The sequence below is a fragment of the Nicotiana sylvestris genome, chromosome 1 (assembly GCF_000393655.2).
Source record: "Nicotiana sylvestris chromosome 1, ASM39365v2, whole genome shotgun sequence".
NCBI classification, from domain to species: Eukaryota; Viridiplantae; Streptophyta; class Magnoliopsida; order Solanales; family Solanaceae; genus Nicotiana; species Nicotiana sylvestris.
In genome coordinates, this window is record NC_091057.1 from 54,439,566 (window position 1) to 54,459,363 (window position 19,798).

Genomic DNA, 19,798 nt, shown 5'->3' on the forward strand with positions numbered 1-19,798 from the left:
TCCTGGTAGCAATCGACTATTTCACCAAATGGGTCGAAGCAGCATCTTACAGAGCAGTAACCAAGAAAGTCGTGGCATACTTTGTCCGCGACCACATTGTTTGTCGATTCTAAATTCTAGAGTCAATCATTACTGATAATGTCTCCAACCTCAACAACGACTTGATGAAAACTATGTGTGAAACCTTCAAGATCAAACACAAGAATTCCACAGCCTATAGGCCGCAGATGAATGGAGCTGTAGAAGATGCCAACAAGAATATCAAGAAGATATTGAGGAAAATGATAGAGAAGCATAAGCAGTGGCACGAGAAGTTATCATTTGCTTTATTAGGGTATTTCACCACTGTTCGCACGTCAACCGGGGCAACCCCCTTTATGCTGGTTTACGATACAGAGGCAGTAATTCCCGCTGAGGTAGAAATTCCCTCCCTAAGGATCATGCAGGAAGCTGAGCTCGACAGCGCAAAGTGGGTGAAAAGTCATTATGTGCAACTAGCCCTTATAGACGGAAAAAGAATGAATGTAGTTTGCCATGGTCAACTTTATCAGAACAGAATGTCCGGAGCCTCCAACAAAAGAGTCAAGCCGAGACGGTTCGCACTGGGGAAACTATTGTTAAAGAAAATTTTCCCGCATCAAGATGAAGCCAAAGGGAAGTTCTCTCCCAACTGGCAGGGTCCATACGTGGTTCACCGGGTTCAGATAGGAGGAGCCCTCATACTCGCAGAAATGGGTGGAGAAGTTTGGTCGAAACCGATCAATTCAGATGAAGTCAAGCGTTACTATGTGTAATTTTCATGCTTTCCTCATTGATGTAATTGAACTACGCCTGACTTGATTCCCGTTTAAGAGGGGAAATGTAGGCAGCCCTATGGGTTCGGTCACAATTTAATAAAAAGTTCATTTCCCCCCGCAATTGGATATTGGGGCAAAATTTTGAGGGGGACCCTCAAAATTCCGAAGTAATTTCAACCAATCGCCATAAGCAACCGTCAGAAATGTCAACTCATTAAACTGGGGCAGAATTTTGAGGAGGAGCCTCAAAATTCCGTAGCAGGAGAGGTTGGAATGTCCTGAACTACATCGCAGTCGTCGGTTCATCTAAAAATTATTTTAATTATACACTTATGTCATACTTTCACCAAAATCATGCTTGTTTATTATTGAAATTGCTTTGTTTAGCAACGCTACCCCAACAATACATGCAATATTACCAGATCAAAGCCGAGCAGGTCAAGTAGAGCCAGCGGGGATACGAACTAACCTCCCCCCTTTTTGCAAAACTCACGATTTTTCTTTCGATGCAGGCACTTGGATTGCAAAACCATCAAACATACTATACACTCACGAGATAAACGTTGTTCAGGTATATAACTCTCAGAACCGTTGCATTTATTCACATTTGCTATCCACATACAACAGTGTCCCCAACAGGCACAATGTCCCCAGCAGTCACAATATCGCAATCTGCTATCAGCTAAGAAAACTTATTACCATTTGCCATTTTATTTCTTGCATAAGGCTATTATTCTGCCTTCCGAGACTAAATGTTGTCTCCATCTGCATTTCCGCAATGCATAAGGCTACTATTCTGCTTTTCGAGACTAAACAATGTCTCCATCTATATTTCCGCATTGCATAAGGCTACTATTCTACCTTCTGAGACTAAACGCTGTCTCCATCTGCATTTTCGCATTACATAAGGCTACTATTCTGCCTTCCAAGGTTAAGCTCTACCTCCATCTGCATCTACATGGCTGAAAGATCGCCACCTACTACATTGCATGGCTAAAAGATTGCCACATCTACATCTTATGGGCTGAAAGATCACCACCTACCACATTGCATGGCTGAAAGATCACCGCATGGCTGAAAGATCGCCACTTATTGCATCTCATGGGGGCTGAAAAATTGCCACACACTACGCTTCATAGGCTGAAAGATCGCCAAATTATCCAAAGGCGTCATTGTTCGGAGGCACCATTTTCATAGCCCGAAAACACTATGTCATGGCCTGAGGATCCCTTTTAGTTTTTGCATATCATTATTCAAAAGCGTCATGGTTCGGAGTCACCATCCTCATAGCTCGAGAGCATCATTTCATGGCCTGCGAATCCTTTATTGCATGCCTCATGGCCCAGGACATCATGGTCTAAGGACATCATTCTCATCATCCGAAGACAACATTCATGGTCCGACGGGAATGTGCATCCTGTTTAAATTTACGCACAGTATATGCTTGTATTGCCTATTTGCAGGTAAACCAACGAGCAACAGCCATCTCGGTATGAGCGATCCCGCTCCAGTTCCCGCAGCCCTATCAGACCTTAACTATTCACCTCGTCCAGGATATTGCGTTCGTTCTTGAAAAGTCTCCATCGGCATACTCCGCCGACGGATCCTGAACTACATCTGGCATGATTCCTATAAAACCAAAGATATGTAGGCAACTTAGAAGCTAGGGCACGGCCTAAACCTCTTCGAACCGTTTCTCTCGGTCAAAATTGGTCATCATATCTTTACCCGACAACTCTTTCATCCTTCCCGGGTAAAGAGGGGCAGCTGTTGATATCCAATTTTTCCCTATATATTTTTTAATATGCAAGATACTTTCAAAATAGCGTGTGTATGCATGTATAAGTGTATCCAAATGTTTTATTATTTTTCCGTATTTTTTTAAGATTTTAACCAATTTATTCCCCTATTTTATTCATAAAAACCCAATAATAATTCCCAAAATTATCATTTTTTGTGATTAATTTATTGGATTCTCATATTTGTACTAAAATATAGCTAAGATATTTTTGCATATTTTTACAAATTTATTTAGTACTTTTAAAGCTAAATTGCATATAATTTCAATATTAGCCCCTTTTAAGATTTAATTGCGTTTACATTTATAAAGATTAAGTCCAGTATTTTTAAATTGATAATTATGTGTTATAAATCATTTTATTACCTTTAATTTATTTCTAGAAATCAATTTGCTATTTTTTATAATTTTAAAAGGGGAAATTGGCTATTTAAATAATAGCCCAAATTCATTTCAATCATAGCCTAAATCCTACCCCAATTTTAACCCAATTCTCAACCCAATTGAACCCATCGGACCAGGCCCAAACCCAGTCTCATAAACCTCCCCACTTACCCGTTTTAATCCAGGCTGTTGATCACTCAAATCAACGGCCAATAGTCGTCCTTGCCTTAGTTAATTCCAAATGACCCTAAAACCCTATCATTTCTCACTTACCGCCGCCTTAGAATCCCCTTCCTCTCAAACATTCTCTACAATACCACTCAAACCCTAGCCACCGCCACCCTAATCTGCCCTAATCCATGGCCTTTCGAGGTCATCGGAGACATGTACCAACCTTCCCTGGCTCCTATGTGTTTGTCCTTATGGTTTCAAGGACAGACTATGAAGAGCTATGGTCCAGTCTTCATTTGATTTTAGTTTATGGCCCTTCTCCAGTTATTTTTCACCTTTCTCCGGCTGGCCATGGTCATTCGAGTCAGACCCTTGACTCTCCTGGTTAGATTGGTAACTTTCGAAGCCTTTCTCAACTTTTCTAGGTTTTCTGAAACCCTAATCTCTAAGGTCTTTAGATTTCTTTTAGATCTACTTTAGATCTATGCTTGCTCTGAACTTTTAAGCATCTTCTCAAAGTTTTTTCAATTTTTCTTTCAAAAATGACTCTTTGTCTTTTTTCGATTAGGGTTTTTCCTGTTAAGTTATTTCAAAATCTATTCTCTGACTTTTAATATGTTTAAGATGTGTGTTTGTTTGTTTAAAATTTTGCTTGACTCGTCTGTTTTCCATCTTTCGAACTCGTTGTTGTTGAAAACCCTAAATTCTTGTGGGTCTCAGTCGAGTTCTAAAAGCTGTTTGTTAGATGAGTGTTTGCTTGGTTAAGTTTTGTTTGATCTATTTTTAGGCTCGACTATTGTTGAAAACCCTGTGGCTTTGGGTCTGAAACTGTTCGTTTAAATGCCTAACTCAATTTGAAGTTCCTTGTTTCAGAATCCCTTTTCCTTTATGTGATTCCTCTGACTCTGGGTTTCTACTATCTTTAAAACTTGACTATGCTTGAAACCCTAACTTTTCAGAAGGTTTCTCAATTGTTACTCTATTTTTTCTTCACAATTGATTCAATATGACTTGACCTACTTGATTAATATGCTTCGAATGTTTGCTTTACTACTAGCTTATTTCTGCCACTATTGCATGTTTGTGATTATCTCTTTTGTTTGGCCTCGCATGTCTGATGACCCTGTTCACTTTATTTATATGTTGAAATTTCTTCCTTGATTAATCTTCACCTTGTGACTAATTTCTAAAGTTTCCCATTTTATGAACCCTGATTTCACTCGCCCGTTCAAAATTGATTGATTCTTTTCCCTTTATTCTAATATTTACCTTGCTGAATCTATTTCCAAAATAAGTATATTCTGTACTTAGACTTGATTACTTACTGAATGCTTGTACTACTTCTTTTATGGCAATAATCAGTCTGTAACTATTCTGATCTCTTTGCTTATTTGAATCTGTTAAACAATGATTCCTTAATTAAGGGGAATCACCCGTGTAATTGATTCCGACCTATGATTGTTTTCATGTTTGTATCTTATTACTTTTCCTTCACTCATTTTCAAAAAACTAAAAATACCCTGCACCCCTCTTCTTTCAAATGAAGGAATCAATTGAGTTCAAAAACACACACTTCACTCAAACTCTCTCTCTCTTTTCTCTGTTACTACTTGTGTTGCTACCTTGTCTAGTCGGCTGAAAGCCAAGGCTAGGCTATGGGAAACTTGCCTACTTTTTCTTTCTGCATTTGCTTTCTTTACTGGTATGTTCTAATTACTCTTCCAGCATCAACAACAACATGTTTCTTTACTAATTCCTTCACTCTTACCTGTTTCCTGCTTATGTTTAATCGAGTTTCATTATCAAGCATGCTATGATCTGCCTTTTTTTTCCTGAAATAATATTTTCTCATGTATGAACCCCAATACCCTATACCCCCTATATGTTTGTATATTGGTTTGAGGGCATGTCAGCATCATACATTGTTGTGTATGACCTAAACCTGACCCTCCCTGGGTCATATGTTCCACATCCCCTATGTGTTTAGTATCTTTGGTTGGTTTAAGGCATGACAACATTGAACATTGTTGTGCATGACGCAAACCTGATTCCCTAGGATCATAACCTCCATATCCCCTCTATATGTTGTATGTTCTGATTGGTTTATAGGCATGACAACACCATCTATTACTGTGCATCCCAAACCTGGTCCCTACCTAAGGATATATGCTCCTTGCAATGTATTTCCCAAACCCCTGACCCATTTGTGAAATTGCAAATTCTGTGATTTTACCTCTACTGCTACTGTTTTCAACTCACCCCTCTCCCCTCTCCATTCTCCACTCAGTTCTAAATCTCTACTCCTGCACTTCCACCATATTCTTAGACTTAAGTTTTGCCCCTCTTGTGTGAGCCTTGCCTTGGGACCCATGAGCTCCCTCTGAACTTGGACACATAAGGGCTGGCCCTTCCACAATGCACTCATCTCTATTTGGTTATACAACTTGGGTGTGAGCACTGCATGTGGTCCTCTTGATACCCTTAGGGAACTTTGACACACTCAAGTCTGAGAAAATCTTTGAAACAATGGCACTTGAGGTGGTTTATTCCATAACTCAGAGAGGAAGTAAAGAATCAGGCTTCCTCTGGTTGTAACTTTTCTTTTGTGCTTCCTTGATGTAATTCATTATCAAGTCTGTAATAATTTTGTAATAAACATTTGGGGGCTTGTCTAGTGAAAAGGGTTGGGTAATTATGCATGCTCAAGGGTAGATATCACGTCTATAGGATCTAAAATTCCTCATGTTCAATTCTGCAATTTAGATATAATCTGTTGTTTTGCATGTTTAATTCTGCATCTAGATACCATGCCAATAAGATCCAATTTCATTAAATTCCTGAATGTTCTACATTTAGAGAATATGTCTATAGGACCTAAATTCTGCATATTGAATTCCGCATTTAGAGATCTTGTCTATAGGACTTGTCTTAATTTCTGCATTACCACACTTAACACCATGCTTAGGAACTGACGGGTTAAAAATCAAATATCATTTTTAGTACCCCCTTTCGTAGAAATCATGCCTATAGGGATACTGCATGCTTCAATTCACACTCGACTAGATATCATATCTATAGGAATTAAAATGAGCAACACTAGATATCCTGCCTATAGGATCTGAAACCAATTTAAAATCAGTTTGACTCTGAATCAGTTTTAAAAAACCTTACTCTTTACTTTAACGCGGTTTAGAAAGCATGCCTATAGGATCCAAATCGTTCGTCTTCAATTGTTACTGTTTCGCTTCACTCTGAATAGATTCCATGTCTATAGGATCTCTCATAAACGCTTAGGCAAGCCTTAGGTGACAACAAACAAAGAATTGAATCTGCCTTTGTCAATTGCTACAACCAGCAGGCAGGCCTGATTCAGACTTCTTATCTGAGTTATGTAATAAACTGGTCTGCCTCAACAATTGAAATTTCCCTCACCTTAGTATGTTAAAGTCAGACTTTAGATGTGTGTTTAAGGCATGCTATATGTGTTTTATTTGAGGAGGTATACATGAGCCTCTTATTTGTTTTATGTTTCCCCTAATGTGCAGCCCCTATATGTTTTGTATGTCGCCTTAGCTTTTTCACTTTAAAACCTAAAATCAGCCTAATATCCCTCCCCTTTAGGAATAGCAGTCCTAAAAACCCTCTGGGACTGATAGGAAGGGACGGGTAGTAGCATGCAATAGACATCGAGACCAATCCACACTTTAATACCTTAATGGGGTGGGAAGGGTAGATATGGATATGATAACCGGTGCGCTAATGCCACGTGTATCCCCTCTTCTGAGGAGTGTCATACTGGGTATAGCATTGATGTGATCCATATTATAAATAAACCTAGGACCCCCCCCCCCCTTTCCTCTTTTATATTTTCAAGTATTTGTAGAAATTATAACCCTTTATTCTCAAAATTCGTCTTTAATTGTTTTCAAACTCTTATATGTTTAAACTTAATGTCCCTACTATTTGAGCTTATATTTGTCTATTTGCTAAATTGTACAAATTCACAATAAACTATCTGGTCGGGAACCACACTAGTGGATCCTTAGGGGTGCCTAACACCTTCCCTTTAGGATAATTTCAAGCCCTTACCCGATCTCTGATTATCAAACAAGCTTAGGAGTAGATATTATAGGTGTCCTAATGCACCTTAAATCATTAGGTGGCAACTCTTCAAAAATACAATACCTAGTTCCCAAAAGGAATGAGTTGTCCCATACCAAATGTCACAAACCCGATCTCCCGATTGCATAAGAGGGAAAAGGGGGGCGCTACAAGTAGCACAAAACTCCACAGTGATCAAGCCTTTCTCATAGTTGTCCCTCAAAAAATGGTGCCTAACATCTATGTGCTTAGTTCTCTTATAATGAACTAGGTTCTTTGTCATACTTATAGCACTAGTGTTATCACAAAAAAATAGGGATACAACCAACATCGATTCCAAAGTTCAATAATTGCTGTTTGATCCACAGTAATTGAGCACAATATGAAGCAGCAGCAACATACTCCGCTTCAGCAATAGATAAGGCCACTGAATTTTGCTTTTTGGCAGCCCATGACACAAGACATTCACCAAGAAAGTGTGCCATACCTGAGGTGCTCTTCCTATCCACAAGGAACCCTACATAATCAGCATCAACATATCCCACTAGGTTAAAATTACTACCTTTTGGATACCAAAGGCAAATGCTAGTAGTGCCTTTCAAGTATCTCAATATTCTCTTGACAGTAGTCAAGTGGGACGTCTTTAGATTTGCCTGAAATCGAGCACAAAGACTTATACTGAATACAATGTCAGGTCCGCTAGCAGTAAGATACCAAAGAGAACCAATCATTCCCCTTATACAACTTCTGATCAACAGATGAACCATGTTCATCTACATCCAATTTCGTGGATGTTGCAATAGGAGTGTCACTTTCTTTGGATGTTCCTTCCTGGATTTGTTACTGAGGAATAAGATCATGGACAGGTTCCCTCGAGCTTTGAGGATCAGTTCCTCTCTAGTCAGTTCCCCTTGTCATGTTGCCCCGGGTGGAAGGACCTGTTCCATCACTTGTTCCTTCCTATGATGCATCTTCAGGCTGGACTGTGGTTTCACCATTTGAATTTCTTATCAGCCCAATCTCTTCATTATCTTGTTCCTGCCTCTCAGAAAGAATGTTAGTTTTTTTAAAAATAATATATATATTTTTTCTACACACACAGTTCTTTTACTGTATATCTTATAAGATTTACTATGTGAAGAATTTCCCAAGAATACTTCCTCATCACTTCTGGGATCATACTTACCTAGGGAGTCTTTGCCAAATGTGCACAAAGCACTTGCATCTAAATGCCCTAAGATGGGATATATTTAGCTTTCTCCCTTTAAGTGACTCATAGGGAATCTTCTAAATAAGAGGTCTAGTCATGCAACTATTTATGATGTAGCATGCAAAAAATCAGCAAACTTAGCATTTTCAAATTCAGTTCCATGATCAGACCTAATTGATGCAAGTTGATTACCTAGTTATTTCTGAGTTTTTCTAACAAAAGAAGTAAACATGCGAGATGCCTCATCTTTAGATGTTAAAAACAATCTCCAGGTAAACCTAGAGTAATCATCAACAAGCACCATCACATATCTTTTACCACCTCTGCTTAATGTTCTCATTGGACCATAGAGATCCATATGGACCAGTTCCATCGTTCTGGTGGTGCTTACCATTTTCTTGCTTTTGAAAGAGGATCTTACCTGCTTCCCCCTTCCACAAGCCTCACAAACTTTGTCTTTCTTGAACTTAATATTAGGCAGTCCTATCACCAAGTCCTTGGAGACTAGTTTGTCGAGTTGACTTAGACTGGTATGTTCAAGTATTTTTCCAAAGGAGGGGATCATTATCCAACACACTTAAACAAGTGAGTTCGTTTTCTAAAAGTGTGGACAGATCTACAATGTAAATATTGTTTACTCTTTTTCCCTGCAAAACAATCTTGTTAGTGGTAAGATTTATCACAAAACATTTGGTAGAGGTGAATGCTACCAAGTTACCTCTATCACACAATTGTGATACAGTTATTAGGCTGTATTTTAGGCCATCTATCAAGTAGACATTCTCAATAGAGTGAGAACCAGTCTTACCTACCTTTCCAACCCCAATGATCTCACCTTTCTTCCCATTTCCAAAGGAGACATTACCTCCTTTGAGGTCCTCAAGTGAAAGGAACTGGTTCTTGCTTCCTGTCATATGCTTTGAGCAGCCACTATCCATGTACCATATTTGGTTGCTCCCCTTCACTTGGACCCGTAAAAGGAAATCAGGGGTTAGTCTTAGGAACCCAAACTAGTTTAGGTCCTTTTCTATAGGCAAAAGCGTGAATCAGATTCTTTTTAGCCCAACCTGGCAGCCTATTTTTCCCTTGAATAAATTCTTTAATCTTTTGACTAGCCTTTTCTTTTGCAATACATTCACTTTTATAGTGACCAATTTTACCACAGTGTGTACAAATTATGTTCTCAGGAAGTGTGAGGTACTTGCTTTTGGGATCCCACTTAGGTGGAGGGGTCCCGTAGCCAAGTCCTCTCTTATTGCTACTATGGTGTTCATGTAGCCATGAAAGTGCATCGGATGACCTATTCCATTTACAAGTTATGTCTAGCTCGTGCTTAACCTTGTTTAGATCCTCCTTAAGGACTCTTATCTGCTCATCTCTTTTGTACAACTCGTCTTTCATTTTTCCTAAGTTTTCTTCTAATGTGAGCTGTGTGTGATCAACTTTCTTTTTACCTTTTCCTAATTTCAGTTTTAGATTTGCAGATCTTAGCGCTAGGACAGTGGTGTCATGTTCATGAACCTGGTTCTTTAACTCAGCATTTTTACTATCTCTTTTACTAGCCCTAAGTTTTAGATTTTTGCACTTAGCTTTCAAAATCACGCACTCCTTAGACCATTGTTCCTTTTCATTGTTTAGATCCTCAGATTCATCAATGAAATCTAGGAGTAACTTAGATAGTCTTTATTTATATAAATATTTAATCTTGTCTTTGAGATGATTTATACTTACCTCAAATTCCTCATCATATTCTCCAATTGCCATCACTGCTTGTTTATCTCCATCTTCATCCTTTGAGTCCTCATTTGAGATTTCTCCCTAGGTAGCAACAATAGCCTTTGTTGATCCTTTGTTCTTCTTTGGCTGAACATGTTCCTTCTTCCTATTCCTTCGTTAAGTTCTTTCCTTCTTCTATTCAATTTCCCATTTCCTCAAATCCTCAGCAGTGCAATTAGCTCTTGTTTTTGGCACTTCTACTCCTTTAGCAGTCTTTTTCATGGTAGCTATGGGACCATCAGTGACAATGTCCCATAGCTCATAGTCTTCTCCGATGATGTGATCTCTCATTCTATTTTTCCACCAAGAGTAGTACTGACCATTAAAGAGTGGAGGCCTAGCGGTGGATTGCCCTTCCTAGTTTCCAGGTGGTGCACTCATCTTGATCTTTTCCTAAGGTGTTAGCCTCTTCTAGGATAACCTGCTCTGATACCAATTGATGTTTTATACATCAATACCACACAAGAGGGGGGGGTGATTTGTGTGGTGTCCAATTTTTCGCTTAAACTGATTATGGAAGGACATAGTTCTTCTATGTGTTCCTTCTACTACTGTTGCGAAATAATAAATGTAGAAAGTAAAACACACAAGTATTTTTATGTGGAAAACACCCGGCTCAAAAGGTGAAAAAAACCACGACCTACTACTCAGTAGGATTTTCCCCAACACTTCACTAAATCACTGAGCCAAAACAGCATTTACAAAACTCTTTGTAAACCTAAGGATTACCTCTAATCCCGTTGTAGCAACCAACCTCTAGCTGTTGTGACAACTTCAAGTTAACTCTAACTTGAATACTCAAAATACCTATTACAATTGCTTCTAGATAAAGCTGAAAGGTACAATATAAAACACCTACTACAATTGGACTAGAAATAAAGAAAGACACATAAACTCTTTATAGAGTTGGTTCTTCAATCTAGTTCATGTAGCTTCAGGTTTGCACACTTGAATCACACACGAACTGCTTGCAAAAAGCCTTGCTATTTTGATCTCAATTCACGTTTAACATCTGCGTTTTTGTGCAACACTTGTAAAGTGAGAACATCCTGCAATTTATAGAGTTAGTAGATGAAGAAATAACTAGAGTTCTGATGCAACCCTTCCTTGGTGGAAGAGTTCTAGTTGATTGCAACTTCTAAATCCTTCCGTATCTTAGATAGTGTTCTCTTTGAGTAAGGAGTCCTTCTCCTTATCAATTATGCAACCTTTCCGATCAGGAGATATTAAATACACCAAGTTAAGCTTTTCTCCTTCACGTGCAACCCACATGCTCGAATCTGCCCATTTTTGTGCACCTGAGGCGGGATGGACCTGGTTCATGTTTGAGTTCCTTTGTCAATATTCAAAACTTAACCTTTACTTGGGCTAACACTGTCACTGTTGCAAAATTCAGAGGCGCATGAGAACGCTTTAATGAAAGTGCTGAGCGATGCTTATGTACCCAATAACATCACCAGCACAAAGATGGCCAATATGGTAGGGCAAGTACTGGAAAGTCATAAGATCATCTTCCATGAAGATGAGCTGCCACCTGAAGGGTTGAATCACAACCGAGCATTGCATATGACAGTGCAATTTGAAGATAAATTCATTGCCAGGGTTTTGGTTGACGGAGGTTCAAGCCTCAATATTTGACCGTTAGACACTCTGAAAAGGTTGGACAAAGGTTTTCATGAAATACGGGTAGGAAGCATGAACGTGAAAGCTTTCAATGGTTCTCAAAGAGCCACGATTGGGGAAATTATCATGTGCTTGCAGATGGGGCCAACTTGGTTCGACGTCGAGTTTTAGGTGCTCAATATACTGGCCTCATACAATCTTTTGTTAGGCCGACCATGGATCCATGCCTATGGGGATGTGGCATCTACACTACATCAAGCCGTGAAATTTGAATGGAATCGTCAAGAGGTGATCATTCACGGAGATGGGAGTAACCCCATTTACACCAGTCAAACCATCCTGATCATTGCACATAGAAGAAGGCTAGGAGGGAAAACCTATCATCACATTGAACGTGTCAATACCATCGAGAAAGATAAAAGGTGGGTAGTAAAATAGAATGCATATTGGCATGGTCTGGGTATGAGCCCGGTAAAGGGCCGGGGAAGAATCTCCAAGGTATCACTAAACCAATACGACTAAAGGGTCATGGTACTACCTTTGAGTTCGGATATCAGTACACATGACAAGAATACAATGATTGGTTGTCTTCATGGCGCGGACCGTATTACCCTCTCGAGCAACCAGTGCCACATCTAGATCAAGATTTTCACCAACCTGATACAATATGGGGAACTGCAGAAGAGGAAGCATTAGCTGGGTTAAAGAATCTGTTCTTGGAGGATGAAGACATGGACTGCAGTGCCATAATTAAAGAGGAGGAGGAGGAGGAAGAAGGCCTCACTATTCAGACTGTGAAGAAGGGAGCTGTTCTCAGGAATTGGACCGCCACACCATCCTGGGCCCGTCGAGTCCTTGGGCAGCTTAGAATTTATTTTATTTTTATAGCCACTCTAGGCATTCAAGATTTCCAGTAACTTTGTTTTAAGATTTACTTGTTTCAAAATAAATGATCGATTCATCGAGCCATACTCGTCTGGATGTTTTTTTAGTTTTAATCAAATGTATTTTTCTCTGTATTATTCTTTACTATTTTCTACACTTTTCCTTTCTACAGCGTTATTATTACTTTTCCTGATGAACCAGTGACTGTGACATGTAACTAGGAAACGCAACATAAGAATAGCGATTCAGAAGATGAAATACCCGAAGAAGTTGTCAGGGAAGTTGAAAACTTTGAGAATAAGCCCAAATCCAATCTGGACGAAACCGAAGCAGTAAATTTGGGGGACGCCGAGACCGTCAAGGAGACTCGCATCAGCATTCACTTGTCACCGGCAGAAAAGGAAGAGTACATCCGTTTTCTAAAAGAATATGAGGACATTTCACGTGGTCATATGATGACATGACTAGTTTGAGCACTTCCATAGTGGCTCACAAGTTGCCTAATAAACCCATGTGTCCGTCAGTGAAGCAAAAACTCAGAAAGTTTAAACCAGACATGAGCCTGAAAATCAAGGAGGAAGTCACCAAGCAGATCAAAGCTAAAGTTCTCAGGGTGGTCGAGTTCCTAACCTGGTTAGCTAACATTGTGCCAGTTCCAAAGAAGGATGGGAAAGTTAGAGTATGGGTTGACTATCGAGATTTAAATCGAGCAAGTCCCAAGGAAGACTTTCCACTACCAAACATACATATTTTGATCGACAACTACACTAAGCATGGACCCCAATCCTTTGTAGATTACTTCGCAGGTTATCACCAGATCTGGATGGATGAAGAAGACGTAGAGAAAATAGCCTTTATTACACCGTGGGGGGTATACTGCTATAAAATGATGCCATTTGGTCCAAAGAAAGCTGGGGCTACTTACATGAGAGCCACGAAAACTATCTTTCATGATATGATACACAAAGAAATAGATGTGTACGTGGACGAAGTTATTATCAAATCCAAGAGGGTCGCAGATCACATAGCAGACTTGAGAAGGTTCTTTGATAGGTTAAGAAGGTGCAACTTGAAACTGATCCCCTCAAAGTGTGCATTCGGGGTTCCCATAGGAAAGTTATTAGGATTCATTGTCAGGAGTTAAGGGATCGAGCTAGATCTATCTAAAGTTAAGGCTATTCAGGAGTTACCGCCACCTAGGAGCAAAAAGGACGTGATGAGCTTCCTAGGACGTCTTGACTATATCAGTCGCTTCATAGCACAGCCCACAATCATATGGGAACCCATCTTCAAGATGCTGAGGAAAGATGCCGAAACAAGTTGGACCGAGGATTGTCAGAAAGCTTTTAACAAATCAAGGAGTACCTATCTACACCACCAGTTCTGGTCCCGCTTGTACTGGGACAACCTTTGCTACTCTATCTGTCTGTATTGGATGGAGCCTTTGAATGTGTTTTGGGACAATATGACGAGACATGGAGAAAGGAGCAAGCCATATATTACTTGAGTAAGAAGTTCACACCTTATAAAGCACGATACTCTTTGCTACAACGCACTTGTTGTGCTTTGACCTGGATAGCTTAGAAATTGAGGCATTACTTCTATGCATATACCGTATACCTCATATCTAGGATGGACACTCTGAAGTACATATTTCAGAAACCCATGCCAACTGGGAAGTTAGCCAAGTGGCAAATACTGTTGAGTGAGTTTGACATCGTCTATGTAGCTCAAAAGGCGGTAAAAGGGTAAGAATTGATAGATCATCTTGCTGAAAATCCGGTGGGAGGAGAATACGAACCCTTGAAAACATATTTTCCTGATGAAAAAGTGTCGTTCGTAGGGGAAGACATTATCGAAGCATACGACGGTTGGAGGATGTTCTTTGACGGAGCTGCAAATTTCAAATGAGTGGGCATCAAAGCAGTTTTAGTATCAGAAACAGGTCAACATTATCCGGTATCTGCTAAACTCAGATTTGCCTGCACCAACAACATGGCAGAATACGAAGCCTGCATACTAGGACTCAACATTGCAATCGACATAAATATTTAGGAGCTACTGGTAATCGGTGATTCAGATTTGCTTGTGCACCAGGTACAAGGAGAGTGGGCTACCAAGAATTCCAAGATATTGTCATATCTGCACCATGTGCAGGAATTTAGAAAGAGTTTCATGAAGATAGAATTCCGACATGTGCCCAAAATTCAGAATGAGTTTGCCGATGCATTAGCCACTTTGTCATCCATGATACAGCATCCAAATAAGAATTACATTGATCCTATCCAGGTGAAAATTCATAATCAGTCGGCATATTGTGCCCATGTTGAAGAAGATACAGATGGAAAACCTTGGTTTCATGATATCAAGGAGTATTTGGCGAAAGGAGAATATCCGGAGCATGCGAACCACACTAAAAAATGCACACTCTGGAGATTATCCAATCACTTCTTCCACAGCAGAGGAAATTTGTACATAAGAACTCCTGATTTGGGATTGCTAAGATGTATCGACGCAAAATAATCTTCTAAACTACTTGAGGACGTACAGGCTGGGACCTGTGGCTCGCACATGAATGGTTTTGTCTTAGCTAAGAAGATACTTAGGGCCGGTTACTTTTGGATGACCATGGAGACAGATTGCGTACAGTACGTCTGCAAATGCTACCAATGCCAAGTGCATGCCGATATGATAAAAGTACCACCAAGTGATCTCAATGCAACAAGCTCACCTTGGTCATTCACCGCCTAGGGAATGGATGTCATTGGTCCAATCGAGCCCACTGCTTCAAATGGGCACATGTTTATTCTGGTAGCCATTGATTACTTTACAAAATGGGTAGAGGTTGCATCTCACAAAGCTGTGACCAAGAAATTCGTCACAGATTTCGTCAAAGATCGTATTGTTTGCCGATTCGGGTTCCCGAGTCCATTGTTACTAATAATGCCGCCAATCTCAACAGTGATCTGATGAAAGCCATGTGCGAAACTTTCAAAATCAAGTACAAGAATTCCATAGCCTATAGACCTTAGATGAATGGAGTCGTAGAAGCCGCCAATAAAAACATCAAGAAGATACTAAGGAAGATGGTAGAAAACCACAAACAATGGCATGAGAAACTGCATTTTGCTTTGTTGGGATACCGCACTACAGTTCGCACATCAACCGGAGCAACCCCTTACATGTTGGTTTATGGTACCGAGGTTGTCATCCAAGATGAGGTAGAGATTCCTTCTTTAAGAATCATACAGGAAGCCGAACTCAGTGATGCAGAATGTACATTTCCTCACCTGATGTAATTGAACTATGCTAGACATGATTCGCGTTTAAGAGGGGATAAGTAGGCAGCCTTATGGGTTCAGTTATATCATAATAAAATTTTCATTTCCCCCAAGATTAGAAACTTTTGAGGAGGACCCTCAAAATTCCAGAGCAAGTCCAGCCAATGCCAGCATATGTCAGACGGTCAAAAGATCATCCACTAAACTAGGGAAGAATTTTGAGGATGACCCTCAAAATTCTAACACAAGAAGCTGCAAGGTCTCAGAAATGTGTTACAGTCACTAGTTCATCTAAAACTCACTTGATATATCAATATGTTTCTAAAATGACTTCTTTTTTATCAATAATTGCATATTTTTGAAAAAAAAAATCTATTTTTCATAACAGTCAGGTGTTACCCAATGAACCTCAAATAAGTCCTCCAAAACGGAGCAATACAAGGCCAGTGGATGAAAGCACGAACCAACCTCGTGTCAGAAAACTTACAATTTTTCTTTGAATGCAGGCACATTTGGCGTGGCGATAGCATTCACAAACATGTATACACAAAGCAAATTCACTATCGATCCAGCCATCAGACATCGAATATATCTCCAGCTAAGAAATATACTACTCTCATTTGCTACTCACTCTTTGCATGGGACTAAGCCTTGTCTTGCATATTTGCATGAGGCTAATCCCTGCCTCCATACCTACATGAGGCTAATCCCTGCCTCCCTATTTGCACGAGGTTAATCTTTGCCTACATATCTACATGAGGCTAATCCCTGCCTCCATATTTGCATGAGGCTAATCCCTCCCTCCATATCTGCATGAGGCTCTTCCTTGGCTCCCTATCTGCATGAGGCTAATCCCTGCCTCCATATTTGTATGAGGCTAATCCCTGCCTCCATACTTGCATGAGGCTAATCCTTACCTCCATATCTGCATGAGGCTAATCTTTGCCTCTCTATCTGCATGAGGCTAATCCTTGCCTCCCTATCTGCATGAGGCTAATCCCTACCTCCATATTTGCATGAGGCTAATCCCTGCCTCTATACTTGCATGAGGCTAATTCTTGCCTCCATATCTGCATGAGGCTGATCCCTACCTCCCTATCTGCATGAGGCTAATACCTGCCTCTATATTTGCATGAGGCTAATCTCTGCCTCCATACGTGCATGAGGTTAATCCTTGCCTCCCTATCCGCATGAGGCTAATCCCTGCCTCCCTATCTGCATGAGGCTAATCCTTGCCTCCATATTTGCATGAGGGTAATCCCTTCCCTCCATATCTGCATGAGTCTAATCCTTTCCTTCCTATCTGCATGAGGCTAATCTTTGCCTCCATATTTGCATGAGGCTAATCCCTTCCTCCATACATGCACGAGGCTAATCCTTGCCTCCATATCTACATAAGGCTAATCCCTGCCTCCCTATCTGTATGAGGCTAATCCCTGCCTCCATATTTGCATGAGGCTAATCCCTGCCTCCATATCTGCATGAGGCAAATCTTTGCCTCCCCATTTACATGAGTCTAATCCCTACCTCCATATTCGCATGAGGCTAATCCCTGCCTCCACACCTGCATGAGGCTAATCCTTGCCTCCACACCTGCATGAGGCTAATCCTTGCCTCCCCATCTGCATGAGGCTAATCCCTACCTCCCTATTTGCATGAGGCTCCATATTTGCATGAGGCTAATCCCTACCTCCACATTTGCATGAGGCTAATACTTGCCTCCACATTTTCACAGGACTAAGCATTGTCCCTCCTTACATAAATAATGCTCTATTCTTGTACTATCCGTTGTTTTTCAATCGGGCTAAGCCCTGCCATGCATTTCCCAAGACTAAGCCTTGTCTTGGTAGCATCGTATTATTGCATCATCTCATGGGCTGAAATATTGCCAATCTATCCAAAGGCTTCATAGTCTAAAGGCATCATCCTCATAGCTGGAAGACACCATGTCATGGCCTGAGGATCCCTCAAATTTACATATTATTATTCAAAGGCGTCATTGTTCGGAGGCACAATATGCATGGCCCGAGAACACCATTCCATGGCCTGCAAATCCCTCATGAAACAATTCATGGCCCAGGACATCATGGTCCGAGGACGTCATCCTTAACCGTCCAAAGACAACTTTCATGGTCCAAAGGGAATCTGCATCATATTTAAATTTCCGCACAAATACATGTCTGTGGCATCTCTTTATCTACAGGTGGCCAGCAAGCAACTGCTATCCTAGTAGGAGTGACCTTGCTCCAGTTTCTTCAACTATCTCAAGCTTGGCCGTCACCATAACCGCTCTTGCATCTCGTGTCCGTTCTTGCAATGACTTCATCGGTATATTCCACCAATGAATCTAGAACTACACATGGCCTGATTCCTGTAAAACCAGGGGTATGTAGGTATCTCAAAGACCAAAGTATGGCCTCTATCTAACAAAACATCTCGACCGGTCAAAATTGGCCATCATTTCTTTACCCAAAAAATCTTTCATCCTTCCCGGGTAAAGAGGGGCAGATGTTGATACCCAATTTTTTTTCATATATTCTAATACGTATATATACTTTCAAAATAGAACATATGCAGTTATAAGCATGCACAAATATTTTTATAATTTTTCTATAATTTTTAAAAAAAAGCTCCACATCAATTTATTTCTTGTCTTTTATTTACAAAATACCCAATAATTATCCTCCAAATTACTTTTGTGATGATTTAGTCATCTAAGTTCTTTATTTATGACAACATAATGTTTAAATATTTTTAGTGTATTTTTGTAATTATATTTACATTTTTAGGCTAAATTGCACATCTTTGCAATAATAGCTCATACTAATGCATAATTACATTATTGATGCATAAAATGGCCTTTTATATTTTTAAAAATGTTAAATAACTTTTTAAATTATTTTAGTATACGAAAATATTTTTTTGAACTCATTTATTATTTTTATAAATTATGTAGTTATTAAAAGTGGCTATTTAAACTGGACTATTTTTATTTCTATTTTAGCCCTATTTCAACCCAATACCAGCCCAATTTCAATTTAAATTTATCCATCCCAAACCCTAATACCTGATCCGGCCCCAAAACCCTTTCAATCTAGGCCGTTGATCATAGAGATCAACGGCCACAAATAGCCCTTACCTAAAATAAACCAAACGACCCCCCCCCAAACCCTCTCATTTTCCTCGCCGTCCACCGCCTTGAAATCCCTCTCCTATCTCAAATGATCTCAAACCTAACCCTAATCATTACTCATCTATGGCTATCTTGGTGTCTTCTCACCACTCCCCAAGCCTCTAATGGCCTCCCTCATGTTGGTATTGCCATCTCCAGGGTCCTCAAGGGACCAGGGTTAGTTTGCTTGCATCTATGGCCCTTTCTCGTCCGTTTCAAGCTGCCCTAGTTTGATTCTGAGTGAGATATTCCTATATCTATGGGTTTCTAGGTTTGATTCTTCATCTCTGTGATTGTTCTTCTCGAAGCCCTAATTTCTTTCTTCTGAACCTCTTAGATCTGTATAGATCTGAAATGGTTTGGACCTATTTCATATGAGTTTTACAAGAATCTTTGGGTGTTTTTACAAGAATCGTGTGATTTTCGAAAGATTTTTCATTTTTTTCCTCTAAACTAGGGTTTCCGAAAATTTCTTTTCCAAAATGTTTGATGATTCTTGAGTGTTTGATCTTCTGCTTCTTATGTGTTTTGACTGATTTTGTAAGTTTGCTACAACCTTAAATCTCTTGTACTAAAACCCTAATTTTTGACATTCTTTGT

General features: G+C 39.9%; 1 protein-coding gene across 1 annotated transcript; it reads left to right on the top strand.

The window, feature by feature from the left end:
- Positions 1-281: 281 nt before the first annotated feature.
- LOC138870110 (uncharacterized) lies at positions 282-794 on the top strand. The gene has a single exon (XM_070147742.1). It carries the CDS (start codon positions 282-284, stop codon positions 792-794), a length of 513 nt encoding a protein of 170 aa, XP_070003843.1.
- The last annotated feature ends 19,004 nt before the right edge of the window (positions 795-19,798 follow it).

Coding starts and splice junctions, on each gene's coding strand:
- LOC138870110 (XM_070147742.1), top strand. CDS start 282: ATGATAGAGAAGCATAAGCAGTGGCACGAGAAGTTATCATTTGCTTTA.